This window comes from Haliaeetus leucocephalus, unplaced genomic scaffold, assembly GCF_000737465.1.
Source record: "Haliaeetus leucocephalus isolate CR32 unplaced genomic scaffold, Haliaeetus_leucocephalus-4.0 Scaffold339, whole genome shotgun sequence".
Lineage (NCBI taxonomy): Eukaryota > Metazoa > Chordata > Aves > Accipitriformes > Accipitridae > Haliaeetus > Haliaeetus leucocephalus.
The window spans coordinates 9,635,756-9,655,453 of record NW_010972775.1 but is presented as its reverse complement, the minus strand read 5'-3'; the positions used below and the strand labels follow the sequence as shown (position 1 = coordinate 9,655,453).

Here is a 19,698-nt window from a genome sequence, read left to right as displayed (position 1 = left end):
TGGACAATATCCATTGCCTGGTTATTTGACCAAGCCAAATAGAGCATACTAATGTTGAGCATGCTATTTTTCCTTTAATGCTGAAAAAGCATTTAGTCAATAAATTTGAGTAACATAAATGTTATTTGGGATGGTTCTCACAACATAAGGGCTGATGCGACATTCATTCCCAGTAGCTGCCATTATTACTGGGGCCATTGTACTTCGGATAGTGTAACTAGGACAGACTGTTCTTGTCTCTCATGTTTTATTTATCTGTGAAGCCAAGGGTTTCATGGTAAAGAAGTGTATTCCTTACAGACAGTGGAAGTTAAAACTGCACAAATGTGCTTAATGCATGTCTCACGATGTGCCTGAAGAGACCTCATTATTCTACTTAGTCTAAACTGAGAGGAAAAGAGTGGTATCTGGAAAAACAGGATGTGAAGCTGGATAATTCAAGCTCTTGTTCTGTTGAAAAAATTTCTTGCATCAGTTCTCATCTGCTAAATAGAAAAATATAAAGATACTTCATCCCGATCTCCTTTTGTTCAAAGAACATCCTATAAAAAAGCTCTAGAGAAAGAATGTAAACTCTATGGCAAAATTCATATTTAAGAAAAGTGTTTGTTTCATGTTTTTCACTTTTTAACACTATAAAGGACGAAAAGACTCATAATGAAAAGGTTCTTACCTTTCAATTTCACATGTAACTGCTGAGGGTATGTTAATTATCCTGTTGATTAAAGCTATTCTGCTAAAGAAGAATACTGTTTCCAGTCCCTTTGTTCCATAAACATTATTCTCAGGTCCATCCTTCTTTCCAGTTTGTCCTTCAGTTGCAGCAAGGTACTTGTTTGATAAATCAAGCACTCTTTTTGAAAACAAGTTGATTACTGCATGTTCTTCTAGCACACCACAATCAGTACATTTCCATCCTGGGAACATTAGTGATAGGTGGGTTTCATTTGACACAAGTCCAAAAGAAACTGGACACTGAAGTCTCAGGATATCTAAGTGTCTAACACAATGATTGTCTATTTCTTTATCTACACCCCATGGTAAGAGACATGACAAAAGCAGTTTAGCTGTATCAGTGGTGACGTTCACATCAATGTTCCCTGGTGGCTGCATTCTGATCTTTCTTGAACTCTTCATTTTTTTCTGTCTTTTCATGCCACCACTTTCTTCCAAAGGCCTAGCTGCGTTACTGTCCCCACAGTCCTGGTTCAAACAAGCAATATCTACTTGCCCATCCACTGGAGATACGGAGCCAGCAGTTTTATTTCTTTTTAATGTCAGGGCCCTTTTCTCAATAGTACTTTTGGCTCTTTCTAGAGTGTCATAGTTGTGGAATGAATTCGATGACTTTAATCCATTGAGTTGAGAAGACAGCAGAAGTTCCTCAAGTTTTTCAAGATCAAATAAGAGAATATGAAAATTTGCATTGTTCCATTTCGTCTTAACTGGTAAAATAGTAAAGGGCTGTTGGATGCAGCTGGTATCAGTTAACTGAAAGAAAAATATTAAGTTCCAAACACAAATCCATAGTATTTTGTAATTTTCAAGATATCAGCATAGAATTGCATATGGAATAGACCAAATCTATTAACTCCATTAAGTTCAACTTAATTATGTTTATTTACTTCTCACTAAGGAAAAAGGATTTTCTTCTAAATAGCTTAAGATACACAGAGACATATGCATGTAAATACTATAATACAGGCTCCCTAACATCTTCAATTATACAGCCATGCTATAGATTGCATACATGTTTGCCAAAATTCTAGGCTGGTATTTCTTCTGCTAGATCCCATTTCAAGCTGAAAGGCTTTTAGGAAAGTTTTAAAGAAAGAATACAGCTTCTCTCCTCCCCAATAAAGCTAGGGAAACACAAATCCTACGATGTTGCAAAATTCTTGCAAACCTTGAGAAACTGTATGCCTTGTAGCAATTTGAAATACGTCTGAGATAAAGACTATGTCTTTTGCCATTTCAAAACATGCAAAACTATCTTAAAGTTACTTAATTCTGAGTTAAGTCGCACATACTTTATCAGTAACAATAAAGAAATTATGTAATTAGATCTCCAGTTCCAAAATTAGTTACCTTAGGTGAAAATAATTGAGAGAAAAAGGCTACAGAGCTACTACAATGTTCACGAACACCTGACTTCACCTTGTACCACCCTATTTCCAACCTGGATCTTTCTAAAATTCTCCATATTTTTTCATTAGCTTTAAAGGGCATTCACAGCAACAGATTTGCAGAGCATCATTTCACTTCCACACAATTGTGCCGGTATAAATACACATCTGATTACTGCTGTTAATAAATATCCAAAGAAAATAGTTTTCAAATCCTCCTAAAATCTGGCAGAAATGAAGATCTGAGAAGAGCTACAATTACTCACAACTTTAGACTGACATATTAAACCATGATAACAGTAACCTAATGATGATGAACTGTAAGTGTCAGCTGAACAACATGAGGAAATGTTAAAAATCATCTTCAGAAAATTTTAAGTCAGTTTTATTCTTGTAGTTTCATTACTTAAATGATAAATCATCATTAAGATCAAAAGTTTACACCTTTTAGAATTAGAATTAATTTTTATTTTTCCAGTGTCCTTGGCATAGGCTAGATACTATGCTATGACAAACTCCTGAGGAGGGAATGTCTTTGGACATGTTAAAAATCAGCTCATACAGATATCACAGAACTCGCCCACACAAATGCCCATCAAAAACAATCTGTCCTGGACTTTAGAGTCTTAGAATGTAGTCTAAGTATACAGAAAGAATACAATATTTGAGAAGATAAACTAGGATACGAAAGTCTTCTCTATTAGGACATAAACTCTATAGATTAGATACTCTCTAAGTAGAACCTGTGGAAAGAAGGAAAGAGCAAGAATAAACACAGGGATAAAGAGAAATATTCATATAAAGCCATGTGACTGGAGGATACACGCAGGCAGAAATAGGATCCTAATGATGAACAAGTCAAGAGGGGGAAATTTCAAAACTGTCCTGTAGCCCTTGGGATATTTCTATACATGGAAAACATTCCATACTTGCTTTTCCCCCATTCCCAGTTTCCCATGAATACTTCAGGAGAGGTGCTCTGCCTTGGCCTTCTGTGTCAGCTAATTTCTGAGAGTCTTTAAGGAGAGGAAACACAGCAAGTTACCTCAGATGCCATATTCCAATCTAGATGCACTTACAAGGGTCGATTTCCTGCTTACACATCTGCAAATTCAGAAGAAACACATTTCACATTCCTCCTTCTCATTTACCCCATACAACTTTCTGTGCCTGTGTATTCCCAGCATGACAGAGTTTTTATGACAGAGCTTCTGCAGGCCTTGGAAAGCAGAAGAAACATACTAGTGGGGGCACAGTAGAGTATTAACTTCTTTTTCTGCTTCCTTACTCCTTTTTTGTATAATAAAAGGACTGAACCTATGTACCAGCAATGAAGAGTCTGCAATAATAATGCTACCAGTGATAGTTAATGACAAATATTCAAATTTTAAAAGGATGATCTTAATGTTTCAATAAACCCTACTTTCATTCTTAATTTTAGTTTTTAGCTGCATTTTAAAACTTACAGTCTGGAACAATAATTACTTTTAAGCCAAAATATGAAATATTTTGTAAACACTGACTCTCAGCATTATGAATTTTTCAAAAGATTTTTTTTTCATAGAATCATAGAAATTACAGAAATGTTTACTAGAAGGAATGTCTGTAGGTCATCTCATCAAACCCCCTGCTCTACCGACTTTCATGTCACTGATATTTTTATGAAACTGCTAGTATTTCAGAATTCATTTTCTGAGGAAAAAAACCCATGACAAATATCCAATTGTAATTTGGAACAAAAATCCTATTACTTCTGCATGCAGCTAAAAAACACATCAGAAACTGAACTAAATGACAGAGTTGAATCTTTAAGAATAATCCAATAAATTTCCCTTATAAAGACAAAGCTCTAAATTTTTGCCCGAGAGAGAGACTCCAGATGATTTTGTAGAAAAGCAGCTACTTTCTTTCACAGGAATCATCATGCTGCACTACTGAGTGGCATTCCATGAAGGTACTGGGAAGATCATCCAACAGTAAAGTTATGAGATTGTGGCACACCACCTTATATCAGAATCCTGCTGTATCTATTAAAGAGGTATCTTTTACCTTCAGGGGAACAGCAGGTGTGAGGGTGTATGAATTCCTCATTGATGCTTTTTCCCTTTTCTTTAAGCACTTACACTTGTATGTTTTTATTGTCACACACAAGCTTATGCTCTCAGCACTGTGTTCACTCTAGCTATTTCACCTTTACAAGCAAGCACGTATGAGCAGAATGATAGCATCAAGAATCAACTTTTCAGCCCAGTGATACATTTGCAAACAAACTTGCCAGCTTCCATATCACAAGTAATATATACTTTTCCAGATCATTGTTAATTTTAATTTTCTTGTTGTAATTAGATACATTCCCCTAATGCAAAGAACTGCTTATGTTGAAAATAGCTGAATCTTGAAAGAAACCATCAAGTGCTAGTAAACAAGGCAACAGCTGGCTTTAACTTGAATGCAATGTTGATTAACTCATCGTTCTCAAGACCACTCCTTACCTACCTGCTTTTACATTACAAACTATGATTTTATAGGATTAGCTATTTTTAAACTGTTAATATTGTAGTTATGAATAACAGAGGGAAAAATTTGACTCTCTGTAAGTTATTTGACTATTTAGTTTTTGGTCATAAAACGATTTGGTTTTCTGTTATTTAGAGAAAGATGCTCCCACAAGATCAGGATGCTCTCTAAATACATAATCTTATTTAAAGATCTCCATAGGGAGTCATAAGTAAGAAATTATAACTGCTTGTTCAGGTTTTCTTTTTATCCCTTTCCTTTTTTAAAAATAATACATTGTAGTTAAGCAGTAGGATTATTTTAATCTTTAATTATGCTGTTTCCTAATACATAGGGAGAACCCCATGGAATGCAAACACTAGAATTCACCAGCTAGCTTTGACATTAACAGAAGCTATTATTATTTGGCCTATCATTTTCATTTTCTCTGTTCTAAATGTTTATATTTGGTTGATTAACATCTTAATGTTAAACCTTTAGGAAAATCACCATCCAAACAAAGGAAAATAATGTGACAGTGTCAATCTGTTGAGGCATTTGGTGATGCTACTGTGTGTGAAGTCACAATAAATGTTTATTGGCAATATGAAAGCTTATTGACATTGATCCTAAAAGCATCTACCAAGTTATCTTAGCTGTCTGCCGTAGGCATTTCATTCCAATGAAGGAAGGTGGACATCTAAAGCTTTAGACATAAAACACTATTTAGGAAATATGGACAAGCTATTCTCTGTAACAGAAGATGACAGAAAATGGAAGGAAACCCATAAAACTAACTATGAACTAGAGAGCTGGGAATAGCATTTGATGATGGATATTGAAAAGCAGATTAACAGATATTTACATTCTGTACTGTGCCTTTCCTGAAGTTCTGGAAGTATTTCACAAAATTAAATCCTACTACATTCAGATAAATATTGCCATTATCTTGAATTTTTTTTCCAAATGTACACATTGAGAGTTTAGTAACTCACTGTCAAAAAAATACGCTAATAACAATAGCAATAAAAAAGCATGACTTGTCTCTGAACCCCACAGTACAACTTTGAGGCCTCCCTGCTGCCAACACACAGGCTTCACTAGTGAAAAGATCCCTTTTTTTTCTTTTCTGACAATTTTTATTCAGACTCAGTTATCTTAGGATCATCTTTCAAACCCAAACAGCTTAAGCGGATATACCCAAACATCAAGCCATTCAAGCCTTACTATTCTCCCCGTGAATTTCAAATAATCATGTCAAAACCCAATTAATTTAGTAATACAGAAGCTTCCTTCAATTCTGCAAGTGAAATGACCACTACACTATGATGTACTGAACACAACCTACATTTTTTGATAATCATCGTTCTGAAAGACAGTAGAGGTATCTCTTCTAGATTACCATTGCTAGTTTTAAATTTTATTTTAGATATGGCCAACTGTCTGATTACCTATTTACAGGTCTCCCCTTACCACCAGTGTTCCATCTACTTTTATTATTTAGCAGAAAAATTGGGAAGAATTTCTTAAGTATTTATTTTAAAAATCTTCTGGAAGCTATTACAGAGAAAGCAAACTGTACGACTTTTCACAGCTTCAGTAATTTTAGCCAGATTTTGAAATCTGATCTTTGTCATCTTTGTTGTTGTCCAACTGTATGAATCTAAAATAACTATAAGTGTTAAGCTCCCCTGCTGTAGTTCAGTTCTGAAAATTAGCAGAATGTGCTACCTCTTTTTTGTGCATCACTAGCAGTAAGTCTAACACCTCCTTTGGAGTAACTCCTTGTATGTTAGTCAAGTGTCCTGGTTTCAGCTGGGATGTAGTTAACTGTCTTCCTAGTAGCTGGTACAGTGCTATGTTTTGAGTTCAGTATGTGAAGAATGTTGATAACACTGATGTTTTCAGTTGTTGCTCAGTAGTGTTTAGACTATAGTCAAGGATTTTTCAGCTTCTCATGCCCAGCCAGGGCACCTGACCCAAACTGGCCAACAGGGTATTCCATGTCACAGGACGTCCCATCTAGTTTAGGAACTGGGAAGTGGGGGGGGCAGGGTTTTGCCGCTCAGGGACTGGCTGGGTGTCGGTCGGCGGGTGGTGAGCAATTGCCCTGCGCATCATTTGTACATTTCAATCCTTTTATTACTACTGTTATTTTATTAGTGTTATCATTATCATTATTAGTTTCTTCTTTTCTGTTCTATTAAATCGTTCTTATCTCAACCCAGGAGTTTTACTTCTTTTCCTGATTTTCTCCCCCATCCCACTGGATGGGGGGGGGAGTGAGTGAGCGGCTGCGTGGTGCTTAGTTGCTGGCTGGGGTTAAACCACAACATCAAGAAAGAAAACTTTAATAATAAGAAAAGTCATGTTTTTATAAAGTGTAAAAATTGTCATGCTCAGGGCTGAAACCATGTGTTTATTGTCATGATACAGCTTACCACTTATTTTTGTTGGAAACTGAGAAGTAGGAAGCACTATTTTATTTTGTGTATTCGTGCATCACATCAAAATTAATCTAATAGCACCATCAGCCATTTCAGTTAAAATACTGGCTAGTCCTTAATAAAAACTGATTAATAAGTATCTCCCAAAGCTTCTGTAATTAACTATTAGATCTCAATTTCCAAGATTTCTAAATCCCAAACTAAAATAGCCTACTCTTAATTTTTTTCTTTTTTTTTTTTTTTTGTTAGAATTAACAAATCACTGAAGCTGAATACTTTAGTAATGCAGCTAGACGTCCTTTGTTCAAAATAAAGCCATTTGTGTGCTGATAAGATTCCCACTTAACAACTAGAACTTGGAACACTTTTACTGCTTGGAGAAATCTGCATTGGTTGATAAGGCTCCCTATGAGGCCTTCACCTGTAAACTTTAAAGAAGCAAAAAGTCTGGCCACAGACCAAAATTGTATCCTGACACTCATGAACCTCTTGTGCATCATCTCTGACCGACCCACAGCAGAAAAAGCTTACTACATCCAAGAAAGAGTGGGATTCAGGAAGGTTTTGAAATGGCAAGCTATATTCCGTGCATGGCAACTATCACCTCTGTAACAGCTCCCTAGTTTGCCATTGAAGATGTTTGAGCCGGAACAAGACAAGAGCTAGAATAGAATAGACTATTTTATTTGGAAGGGACTTACAATGATCATCTAGTCCTACTGCCTGACCAATTCAGGGCTGACCAAGCTAAAGCATGTTATTAAGGGCATTGTCCAAATGCCTCAAACACCGACAGGCTTGGGGCATCGACAATCTCACTAGGAAGCCTGTTCCAGTGTTTGACCACCCTCTTGGTAAAAAAATGCTTCCTCATGTCCAGTCTGAACCTCCCCTGACACAACTTTGAACTATTCCCATGCATCCTGTCACTGGATCCCAGGGAGAAGAGCTCAGCACCTCCCTCTCCCTTTCCCCTCCTCAGGAAGCTGTAGAGAGCAGTGAGGTTGCCCCCAGCCTCCTTTTGTCCAAACTAGACAAGCCCAAAGTCCTTAGCCACTCCTTAAAGGACACTTCTTCCAGCCCTTTTCACCAGCTTTATTGCCCTCGTCTGGATGCATTCAAGTACCTTCACATCCTTCTTAAAGGATAGGACAACAAACTTAAAGCTGGGGCAACAAACGTCAAAGACTCACTTTAATTGATTTCTTCTGGCATGGAATCCATTCCTGCTCCACAACGTAGAAGCCTGCTCTTCTACCTCTTTTCTTCTCCCTTTACACATCTTTACCAAACCACCTTAGCATCCAAGGAGAAATTTTTCCATGTCTATGGGAAGGGGGAGGCAGGAGGCTATCCTTACTGTGGCCCCCAAATACATCAATACATGCTATTTTCTTTAACAGGTTTAAGACAGACATACTACATAAAAGTTTCATGGGAAGTACAATTCAAATGTTATTTTACCTAGCTGCCTAAAGGCCTTTTTCCACTGGGATCCAACTTGTTCTAAGAACACTATTCCACTTAAAATTCACATTTCCATTAGCTGGCAGGGATTCCCATACTGTTTTTAGCTCCTCATACATATGTACTTTCTCCACACACTGGTTTTCTTTACCAGATGCATTTCTATTGTGGATTTTGTGCTAAAACCAGATTTGACAAGAATAGTCTTGACATTTGTTTTACATAAAAGGAAATAAAGTGGCAAAATCACATGGTAGATTCTTAGAAGGCAAGCCAGACTCAAAATATACTTAAACATCACTTCGATACCACTGAAAAGAAAATGCTCAGTTCTCACAGTGTGGGTAGCATCAACTTCTACGTAAAACAAGTCCTGAAGCATTAAACGTCACTTTTTCTTACAGACTTTTGGCCTTCATTATCCATTGTTCTCTCACTTTATCCCAAACGTAACAGGATAAAGGTGACAGAATATTGGCCCCAAAATTCCCAGTGCCTGCAGAATGAATCATGCTCTATAAGTGTGAGCTATTCTGCTGATTCTAATCAATTTTTTTTAATTATGTAATATTCAAGGGGTTTAATTGTATTTCATTGAGCCTTCTCTTGTGAGAGAGTATATTTTGATCCATTAACATTAAATAAGTCAGAAAAAAGATCAGTCCCCTCCTTTATCCACTACTTGCCACCTGCAAAGTCTCAAGAAAATATTAGACAGAAATTGAACAACTTTTTTTAGGTGAAATTTTGGTTAGATTGGGGGGTGGGGGAAGGGATGAGCTTAACTGAAGTATTGTCAAAGCAGACTGGAAAATTCTTTTATTAACAGAAGATGCACTGCTTCTGATTTCTTTGTGGTGGGGGATTGTCTGTCTTATTTGTCTGAGTTTTTTTGGCAGATTTAAACTTTTCTGACAGTCATCAGACTATTGGCTTTTAATAGAGGCCCAATAAAACAGTGCACTTAAGTACATGATAAAAGTCTATCAAATAAGCAAGACTTCCTCTTTTAAGGAGTAATTAGTTCATTATTAAATATACTTACTATAAAGAAATCTGCTAATCTAATCAGTAAAGTACCACCATCCTATTGTCTGCTCATGTGAATTCAATGAAGACATCCTGTGAACAAAGTACACGCTCTTCACCCTTTCAAACAAGTAATTTTAAGCAAAACCCAATATGAAGTCATTAAACCCACTGCATCTTATACTCTTTAAGAAGTTTCTCAATATGATAGTTTCTGACATATCGCAATGAAGTTTGAGAATACAATATCAATATGCTTATTTCAATGAAATTAACACTTATTTTTGTCACCTGTCTTTGCTGTAATCTGAATTTTAAATACTCTACAAAGATAACAGAATCTTTAAAGACCATTTAAATGTTTGAATCACTGTTCATTACCTCTGTGGCAATCAATAACATTGACAATAAATAGGATTATTTGTTTTTTAAAAACCAAATTTGAAGAACCTCAGTTACAGAAATCAAAGAGGAGGGTGGGGAAGTAGAATTTGCCAACCAAAAGGTATTGAGGGCTAAGAATTTTCTGTGTATTGATCATGCCAGTCACTGAGATGTCAAGAGGATTTCAGAGCTCATAACTTTTCTCAGAATCACATCTCATCATTGGTCTAGCCCTAGCCTCACAAAAAATAAGCACGTCACACAGCTGCTTGTAAAAGTTATTTAGCTACTCCTGCCCTGTGTCTTACATTTATACTTCTTGGACCTGGAAGAACTCTTTTTAACTCAAACATGACTACCACACCTAGGGGTCTTAAACATTAACTTATATTGGCAAAGACAGCTCTAGTCTATTCTCCATGATGCTTTATCCTTGATGGTAGGAAGCAATAAATGTCGTTGGTTTTATTTTGGGTTTGCATTTGGTGGTTTTGGGGGGTGTTTTTGTTTGTTTTGGTTTTGTTTTGGTTTTGTTTTGTTTTTTTTTTTAATACAGAATAGCTTACTAAATGTCTGTCCTGGTTTCAGCTGGGACAGAGTTAATTGTCCTCCTAGTAGCTGGTACAGTGCTATGTTTTTGAGTTCAGTATGAGAAGAATGTTGATAACACACTGATGTTTCCAGTTGTTGCTAACTAATGTTTAATCTAAAAAGGATTTTTCAGCTTCTCGTGCCCAGCCAGCGAGAAAGCTGGAGGGACACAAGAAATTGGGATGGGACACAGCTGACCCAAAGTGGCCAACAGGGTATTCCATACCATGGGACGTCCCATCTAGTATAGGAACTGGGGGGAGTGGAGGTGGGGGGATCACCACTCAGGAACTAACTGGGCATCGATTGGCGGGTGGTGAGCAATTGCATTGTGCATCACTTGTATATTCTAATCTTTTTATTATTACTATTGTCATTTTATTAGTGTTGTCATTATTAGTTTCTTCTTTTCTGTTCTATTAAACCATTCTTATATCAACCCATGAGTTTTACTTCTTTTCCTGATTTTCTCCCCCATCCCACTGGGGGGGGGGGCAGGGAGTGAGTGAGCAGCTGCGTGGTGCTTAGTTGCTGGCTGGGGTTAAACCACAACATCTTTACTTGCACAGACATTTCTTCTCTCTAACCTTTTTAAAGAAAACAGTAGTATTACAAATAACATACGTAAGAAAAAGAATTAAGTTTTGGGGACATGTTTGCAGGTGCGATCTCATGTGTAGTTTTACAAAATAGGAAACTTCTTATTGTCTTATGGAATTGTCTCAGAAAACAAATACATAAACAATGCACAAAATGGCTGGCACAGTGTAAATTAGAGCATTAAATTCATTTCTAAATCCTCTGAGCCCTCGGTTGCTAGAGATGGTAGTCGATAGTAGTAAAAAAAATTGCCTCCTTGAAATGTGCTTGGTGGACAGCAGCTTGATGATTGGCAGCACAAATAGAAGACAAACGAGAAAGCCTTCAATCTGCAGCTGATGCACAGGAAGAACATGGGGAGCTGAGTTTACAATAGAGAAAACATTACCAAGCTAATGGCACAGGCAATCATTTGACCACCATGCATCTCTGATAGCAGCAGGGCATCCATTTTCAGTTAAGTGTTAGAGTACCTTTTTGCTTTCTCTGACCACTGCAGGGGTAAAACAACCTAGTGTGTGAAACCCACTGACTGGTAATAAATTACTATATTGGATACTTTTTGTTTTCTTTCAGCAATGACTTTACTGTGTATTCCTGCTATCATTACCAATTAAAGTGGAGATCACGTTAGCAAGCTATATCTAACTGTATATCAGTCCCTATGCTCCAATTGCTTTGGCAAGTATCACAGGGTCAAGAGGCTCCTTTGACCTTTATCAGTTAAGTCTCTCTGACCACTCACTGTTTGAAGCAATCTCAGCTGAACAGATGGACACTTTTGCAGACACTATAAAGCTTAGAATATAAAGATAAATGAAATTGTGTTTGGGGCTTCAAACTGGTTTATGAGCATAAAATATAGTTACCAAGTTCCACAAAAATCTCAGATTTCAAATAGCACATCTTAAACCTATACCATGAACACAACAACTCTTTATCTACTAGGAAATTGTATTTTTTTTGTTGTAGCTTCTACAGATAAAACTAAAAAGTTGATATAACTTAGATGTCTAGTTAGTACAAAGTAACTTCTGAACTTAGCCTAACTTAATTACTCTAATCATTAAAAGACAAGCAGGAAGAAAATTTAATATAGCCTTTTACCATGACAGTCAGTTAGAGCAGCATACAGCACATGATCAAACAGATCATTCAGTGGAAGGATACTAAAACAGTTGGATACTACAGAGCATTCAGAGAAGGCTTGGACCTTCATTTCAAATTTCCCTATCTTACATTTCTTAAAAGCCCTTACTCATTAAATTACTGCACTAAAATTTTAGTCATAACACATAAGTGAAAGTTTCAAATTCCCTAGGCGATGCTTGAAGAACTGGTAATAACTGGATGCAAATGTGGTCTTGTGATCATATTTATGTATTCGTAACCAAAAAATAATCTATTGTTCAACAATAACATTGAAGGGCCTTTTGTTTGAGCTAAATCACATCAGCAAACCTGCCTTGTTAAGTTCATAACCTTAAGTAACAAATGTTATACAGTCTTAACTAGATTTAGTGTTGAAAAATTCTTAAATTGGATAAAATCATGGGATATTATTTTCTTTTTCTTTTTTTTTTTTTTTTTTAAGCCTGGCTTGTGTTTCAGAAGAATAAATTCCCAAGAGGTAAAATTTAGATCTGCATCTTTCTGTGGGATGTTATCTATGTTTCATAGGAATACTTCCCCAAAACATTTTTTAGTCCTTCATTCTAATATCATCCCAATTCAACCAACAATTCAAAAGAGTCTCACTAACAATGAACCCACTGTCATTTGCAAATACACAGCTGTCTTATTTTCTTGCTCAGCTGAAAGGATGAACAATCCAGGATGTGTGCAAAGATGCATTTAGTTCAAAATAGTTACAAACAGCAGGTATACAATTGAAATAGCTCTTAAACATACACCATTCACCCTTCTCTAAAAGAAACTGCATAGGAAGAAAGGATGCAAATTATCACCTACACCTTCATCTCCACATAAAGACTATATGCACCTTCTAATCCAATATAGCTCCTATCAGCAATCCACACATGCACTCCTATGTCTAACCCTGCCTGCCTCCTGGAGCTTCAAATTTAGGGAGCAAGTGAACAGTTTCTGTCACTGAAAGTATCCATAGCTTTCCAAAGTGGGCAAACAGGCCAGGCCTACCCTTTCCAAAGCAATGCCAGCCTTGTGCATAGGGTGAGGATATACAGAGTAAAGGTGTTACTATATCAAGGCCATTCATATTCCTTATCTTCAGACACTTAGTCATAGGACAGAGGATCCTCTTAAGGGGGGGCATTCAGAACTTTTTTTTTTATCCATTTACCCTCTTTTAAACCTCAGTACTCACATATAAAGAACTAAGCGTAAAAAGCCTGGAGTCAGTAGTGGTGCCCCAGTTTGCTTTCACATGCAATCTATGCTTGACCTGAGGCTTCATCATTTGGACAAGGCAGTCCCAAACAAAGGTGTCAATTTGTGATGAAGTTTCACATATGAACTAGTTTAATGAAACAGCTTTGAACTTGCCTTACATTACTTTTATTATATTATTAAGACAACTCTGGTCATATTAGCGAGGCTGCTCAGATCCTCCTAAGAATCCATCTCCTACAAAGAAAAAGCTGCAATACTTTTTGAGCTTACATCACCAATGTTTGTCTATCAATTAACTGCAACATAAGCAGAGTCAACCTCTTTCCTTCCAACACTATAATTTTTCTCTTCTTTTTTTTTTTAATCCCAGTGGAGAATGTTACTATCTTCACAGCACTTTGAACAGTAATTGTGGCATCACTCCTGATGAGGCTGTGGCACAAAGTAATTAAGTCAAGAAATCTTCAAGCTCAAGCTGTGTGATGAATAGACTAAGCAACTGGATAAACCCCCCTTTTTATCATGTATGGAAGGCCATCATCAGGCAGATTGCTGGCCAGGTGGATCTACTGGGCACAACAAATTTTTAGTTGTTCAGGGAGAATTGCTAACACTTTTGCTCACTTTAGGGACCTGGTATGAATACTAAATGTTTCTCATATTTTGTTTTCATGTCCACACTGTCTTTGTCTCTTTCCATCACAAATACTGAACTTAAATTTTTCATTGGATTTAATGCAAGTGTACATATAAAAGTGATCCTGGAGACAAATCATAACATGGTATCAAAAGATAACTGGCAAGTAAAGCTAATATACAGAATATTCTTCACATTAGCTTTCAACAGCAGGAAACAAGTCCACATTTTGTTTTTCAGGAAAATATTTGAAGAAATATATATGATATATAGACAACTTTATACAGACAACTTTTGCTTTGCTCTAGAATTCATATCACTACCTTCTCTGGGCACACTCTATCAGAAAGGCAATTCTAAACACAATACCTTTGACAAAGTCTCTTCTAACATTTTTATTACAGAGAGAATATAAAAATGAACTGGACATCCACTCGTCTCAAAATAAGATCAGTCTTTGACAGTCTCTGCACCATGAAAAGCTTAGATGGAAGGGAAAGATAAGGTGTTTTTAAATGAAGTCTATTAATTTATACACTCAATATTCAAATACTCTATCTTCATATATTAACTTATCTTGAATGTAGATGTAAATTCCCTAACCATGTCTTTAGAAATATATAGGGCTCAGCGATGGGTGGTAGCCAAAACATTTTCAGCCTTACTCAGCATTTAGGAAGAAAAGCCATAAGATGGAACATCTCCCATGTTTCCTAGATCACCAACTGGACACACAATGCTACAGTAATCCACAAAACACAGACTATTGACTCACAGATCTAGAAATTATTATACTGAACAATTTACTGGATGAATGAACATCCAAATATCTGTGAAAATAATGCTGAACGCAGAGATACTGCCAACATGACCTTAGAAGGAGGGTAAAAGCATGAGAATATTGCTTTGTCCTAAGGAGGACTGATATATATAAAAATTGAGTTACCAACCCATGGCTGGCTGTTGACTCCAACTGAAAGAACATATTTGCCCTGGGCTGCTCTGATAGTGCATTTCCCATATTGGATTATAAGAGTCTTACCCATAAAATTTATCTACATAAAAAGTACTAGACCAAATGCTAAGCAAGTGACTTTCTACTAAAAAAAAAGAACAAAAAATAAATTGTGGGATTAAATTCTTAAATATCAAAATCCTGTCTATCTTAGAAAATGCCAGTCTTGAAAACTCAGAAATAGGCGAGCTGGACATTCTTCAGATCCTCTGTCATTCTAGGATGTATCAGGACAGCAGCTAAGTGTCTGTAACCATAGATTTCATACTATTTTTTTCCTTGAGAGCTGTTCAATCTTACTGAAGGCAGTAGAATTGCATAGGCTTCCAAGGGGACAGTATTTGCAAACAAACATTCTTAGACATGAGAGGTTGGCCGATTCCTCCTTCCCCATAAGTACTGCAAGAACAAAATCTGACCACCAGAACAAATTAAGGTTTGAGCATTAAAATGTAGAAAAACAAGGCAAGAGAATGCAAATGTAACCACTGCTGTTTCTTTGTTTCTTTTAAATTGAATCACAGTCTAGCTTAGTATTTTATTTATGCTATTTAACTGAGACAAGAGATTCAATTAGTTATCAGAAGGAAGCTAGCAGATAGCAAGTCTTTCATTTGCAGAGTAAGGTTTGGTGTTGCAAGTCCTAGTTCTATAATTGCATTTAAGGTGCCAATGTATTTCTGAAAAAGTCACTGTTTTGTTTTTTTTTTTAATAGGTGCGTGAGGCAGAAACCTAGGAAAGTCTCACTGATCTGAATTCCTGTTAATACTTTTCTTCACTAAAATAATACTAATTAAACTACAAGAAGCCAGGAACTTAATGTTTAGAATAGAAAAGATGATTATCACAAGTGTAAAGATTCCACTATCTTCCTGTCATGAATGGTAAAGAATTCTCAAGAACATCACTGGACAACATGAAATTATAAAGGTTATAACAAAGATTATGTAATTTATTTTAGAATTACTAGAATTAGGTACAACACTTAACAAGGAAAATCAATTAGGCCGACCTACAGAAAAAAAAAAATCACATCTTGGGGACTAGAAAGTAGTAAAATGTAAGTTAGGAAAATTCAAACTGTGTATCACTCCACACCCAGAACTAAAAGAAACAATCATAAGTGGAGAATAAGATATCATGAACAGCACTTCAGTAAGATAGAAACTGTCCTACTCTATCCATAAAGATATCTCCCTAAAAAACAAAATACAAACTTTGCTACAGTTTCCAAGGGACAGAGAAGGTAACTGCAGCATGACAGTTGAGGTGTGGGAGAAGACAAAGAAGAGGAAGACAGCCACAGCTAGGTTAGCTTCAATAAATGGTCCTTCAATCTGAAATACTTCACAAGGACTATGGATATTGACCTTAGATTTATTTCTAGTAGGACACTGTAGCACCTTCCTTAGCTTTAGCACAGGGTCCAATTAGTTGTCTAGGCAGGGAAAACAAAAATTTTAAGCCAGTCACCTTCAGTATAATAACAGAGAAAAAAAGTTTGTAGAAGTATATAGAAACAGTGTCCAAAGCTTTGAAATAAATAGTTAGGGCTTATTCTCAAATTTGTCACCTGTGTTACTTGCTATCCATATCTGCAAGAATAAAATGAGCTACAGTATCACAATGGCAGCTTTTTGCTTTCATTTTGCTTTGAGGCAATCAATGGAGAAAACACCAAAATCAACAAATTCTTGACTTGGTGGACCAATTCAGAAAACTGCAGTAACTTCCAGCAAAGCTGACGTGGTCCAAACTATCAATGGCTCTCAGGATCAGGATGCCGTTTAACTGGTACCAATTTAATCTCATAACCCTAAAGTTATTACTTCACTGTAGTTATGTTGCTACCTTGATCCCTTGATAAAATACTTAATTTTGAAATTTCACAGGAAACTTAGTACTGAAATGCTTTGCATCCGAGTTACAAGAAATATATATATACACCTTTGTTTCTTCACTCATTTTCCCATTACACTTAATTAATATACTACCAAATATAGCTTCTAAACACCAGTCCCAGTTAAAAAAATAGAAATACTCTGTCAGCAACAACACCAAGGTTACCAACTTTAAGGAGAAATGTTCTACTTTCTGTTTTGCTTTGTTCTTAATAATCCACTTCATACAAATCAAGATTCATACAGATCACTATCCTCATAATACTACTCTAAATATTACAAAAGGAAAGAAATAAAAGGAATCCATGTCTAACATACCATTGTTTATGGTACCACTCCTGATTTCGTATTTGATGAGTATTATTTGATATTTGTGCTTGTAACTTATTTCCATTTTCTATCAATTTTTCCATCAGTAAGATTTAACTAGTAGTGATTTTCCAGGTTTCCAATAATAATTTTATTTTCAAATTGCATCCTTTACTATACTAAAACAAATAACTGCTATTGTCCTACAGTCTTCATTTGTCTTTTACATAATCCGTGCAGCAACATAACAAAGTAGATAATTCTTTTATTATTTATAATTTTTGTACACTCTTGTTTCCTGTTTTAAGCAACTACAAAAATACAAACTTTGGCTTTCCTACTAAGAAAATACCTCTGTTTCAGAAGCATCTTGCCTTTACATATTTTGTTTAGAACAAAATACGTATGCTATTACATAAGTGAATAATAAGTTCTTTAGAACAACTAATACTAGGTATGTCAATTTAAAGTGTTTAAAATGCTTCCACAAGTATGATAGTAGCTGGTACTTAACTACTCTAGTCAATTATTTCTAATAGCTACATAAATCAAAATGAACCTTTACAGATCTTGTGTAAACCCTTATTTAGATGTTTTGACTCTACTTTCTGTACCATACATTAATGCTCAAAACCCAGTATTTTAAGACATTTTCAAGTAACTATATCAAGCAATAAATATACCTAACATTCCTATAAAAGTTCAGATGCAAATAATACATTTTTTCTCCCTCACCTTCATCTTGTCTTATACACACAGCAAAAATTTCCCTTTTCTGGTCTAGCTCTTCCATAGTACAAATCAGCAGTCCAAGTTTAGCAATTATTGCACAGATTTTAGAAGCTGCTCCTCCTCCAACATTTTTACCCAGAAGAAGCTCTGATTACATTCTTGAAATCGCTAGAAATATCAGTGCACGATAAACACAGATTTATATCCAAATTATTTAAGCTGAAAAGCTCGGAAACAAAGGTTTCTTGAACATCAGGAAAACAATTCCCAGACATATCCAGCTTTTTATGTGCATCAATGAAATCTTCATACGATGCACTGACACACTTTCATTTTTTTTAAACCAGCTTTTCACACAGCTCCAATTTTCAAATATAACTATGACTTAAGGGTATAATGAGAGCTAGTTCCATATAAACACCATGAGCACACAATCTAGTGTGTAGTCTATTGTAATTAAGACCAGTGATTCAATACGTATTGCTACTGGCCAGGTATCATAGCAACCTTGTGTCACTGAATACTGCTGGAAAACTGTTCAGCACCAGCAAGACTATGCTTCAGGAAAATCTACAATAGCACTACAGATTGTCAACATCTGTGGGGGTTGTTACAGGGAGAACAACAAAGAAATCTGCTTTAAAAACCCCTCTGCTTAGAAAATTGACAGGGATACTACAGTAGCACTACAAAATGCAAAAAAATTACAGAGAGGAAGGAAAGATCATTTTTTGTCATTAGTTACATAACTTATGCACCCACATCCTAATATCCATCCATATAAGCTGAGTTGAAACAATGCTGCATTACCACATTGTTTATGTATATCCACAAAGTACTGTCTGTTTTTTTTCCACTAAACACAAGCATCATTCATCACTAACATCAATCTGAAAATAAGAGACCCACTTTTAGAATCATATTTAAACTTCTACAAATGAACTCTAGATACTCTTGTACAAATGTGCAAAAAAAAGAAAAAACAGGTTACTATGAACAAGAACCCAATATTGATTTTTCTGCGGTGCAGTAAAGCATCTCCATTCTATTTGGCTGCTGTCAAAGCCACTCTTTAACAGCTGGAGTCAAATTGCACTATTTACAGCAAGAGCCCTTGTCAAGTGGACCATAAGTATTCTAACAATACACTATTCAAATGGCACTTTGCCACACAAATTGCTGACTTGATGAATACCCTATGTCAATGACTAAGGCCAATATAAAAGTTTCATTTTTATGAGAGGTTTTACATTCACATATTAAGTAAAGCTTTCTTGAAGAACTATTAAGCTATATATTTTGGGTCTTTTGACATTGAAAATAATTAAAATCTGTTTAAATATATCAAGGGGATTTGACAACATTAATATGGATCTTGTGTTAACTGCATTTGTCACACTCATCTGTTATTGGTACTCCCACTGGCACGTGCAGCACAATAAAAGAATTAAAATGGTCAAAACACCATGAAATCAAAGCACTCTGCTTTTGTATCTGTGATTTACATGATGACAAATGTTTTGAAAGAAAGCCTTTGAAGATAGACTGCTATGTGAGGATATTTTTCTTCTCTTACGATAAAGAGAAACC

The 19,698-nt window shown here is 35.8% G+C and overlaps 1 protein-coding gene across 1 annotated transcript in view; it reads right to left on the bottom strand.

The window, feature by feature from the left end:
* Window positions 1-19,698, bottom strand: part of WDR72 (WD repeat domain 72) — a 118,330-nt gene that overhangs the window by 59,139 nt on the left and 39,493 nt on the right. The window contains exon 14 of the mRNA XM_010571812.1: window positions 674-1,491. Coding sequence (XP_010570114.1) covers window positions 674-1,491 — 818 coding nt within the window. The remainder of the gene's footprint in view (window positions 1-673; window positions 1,492-19,698) is intronic.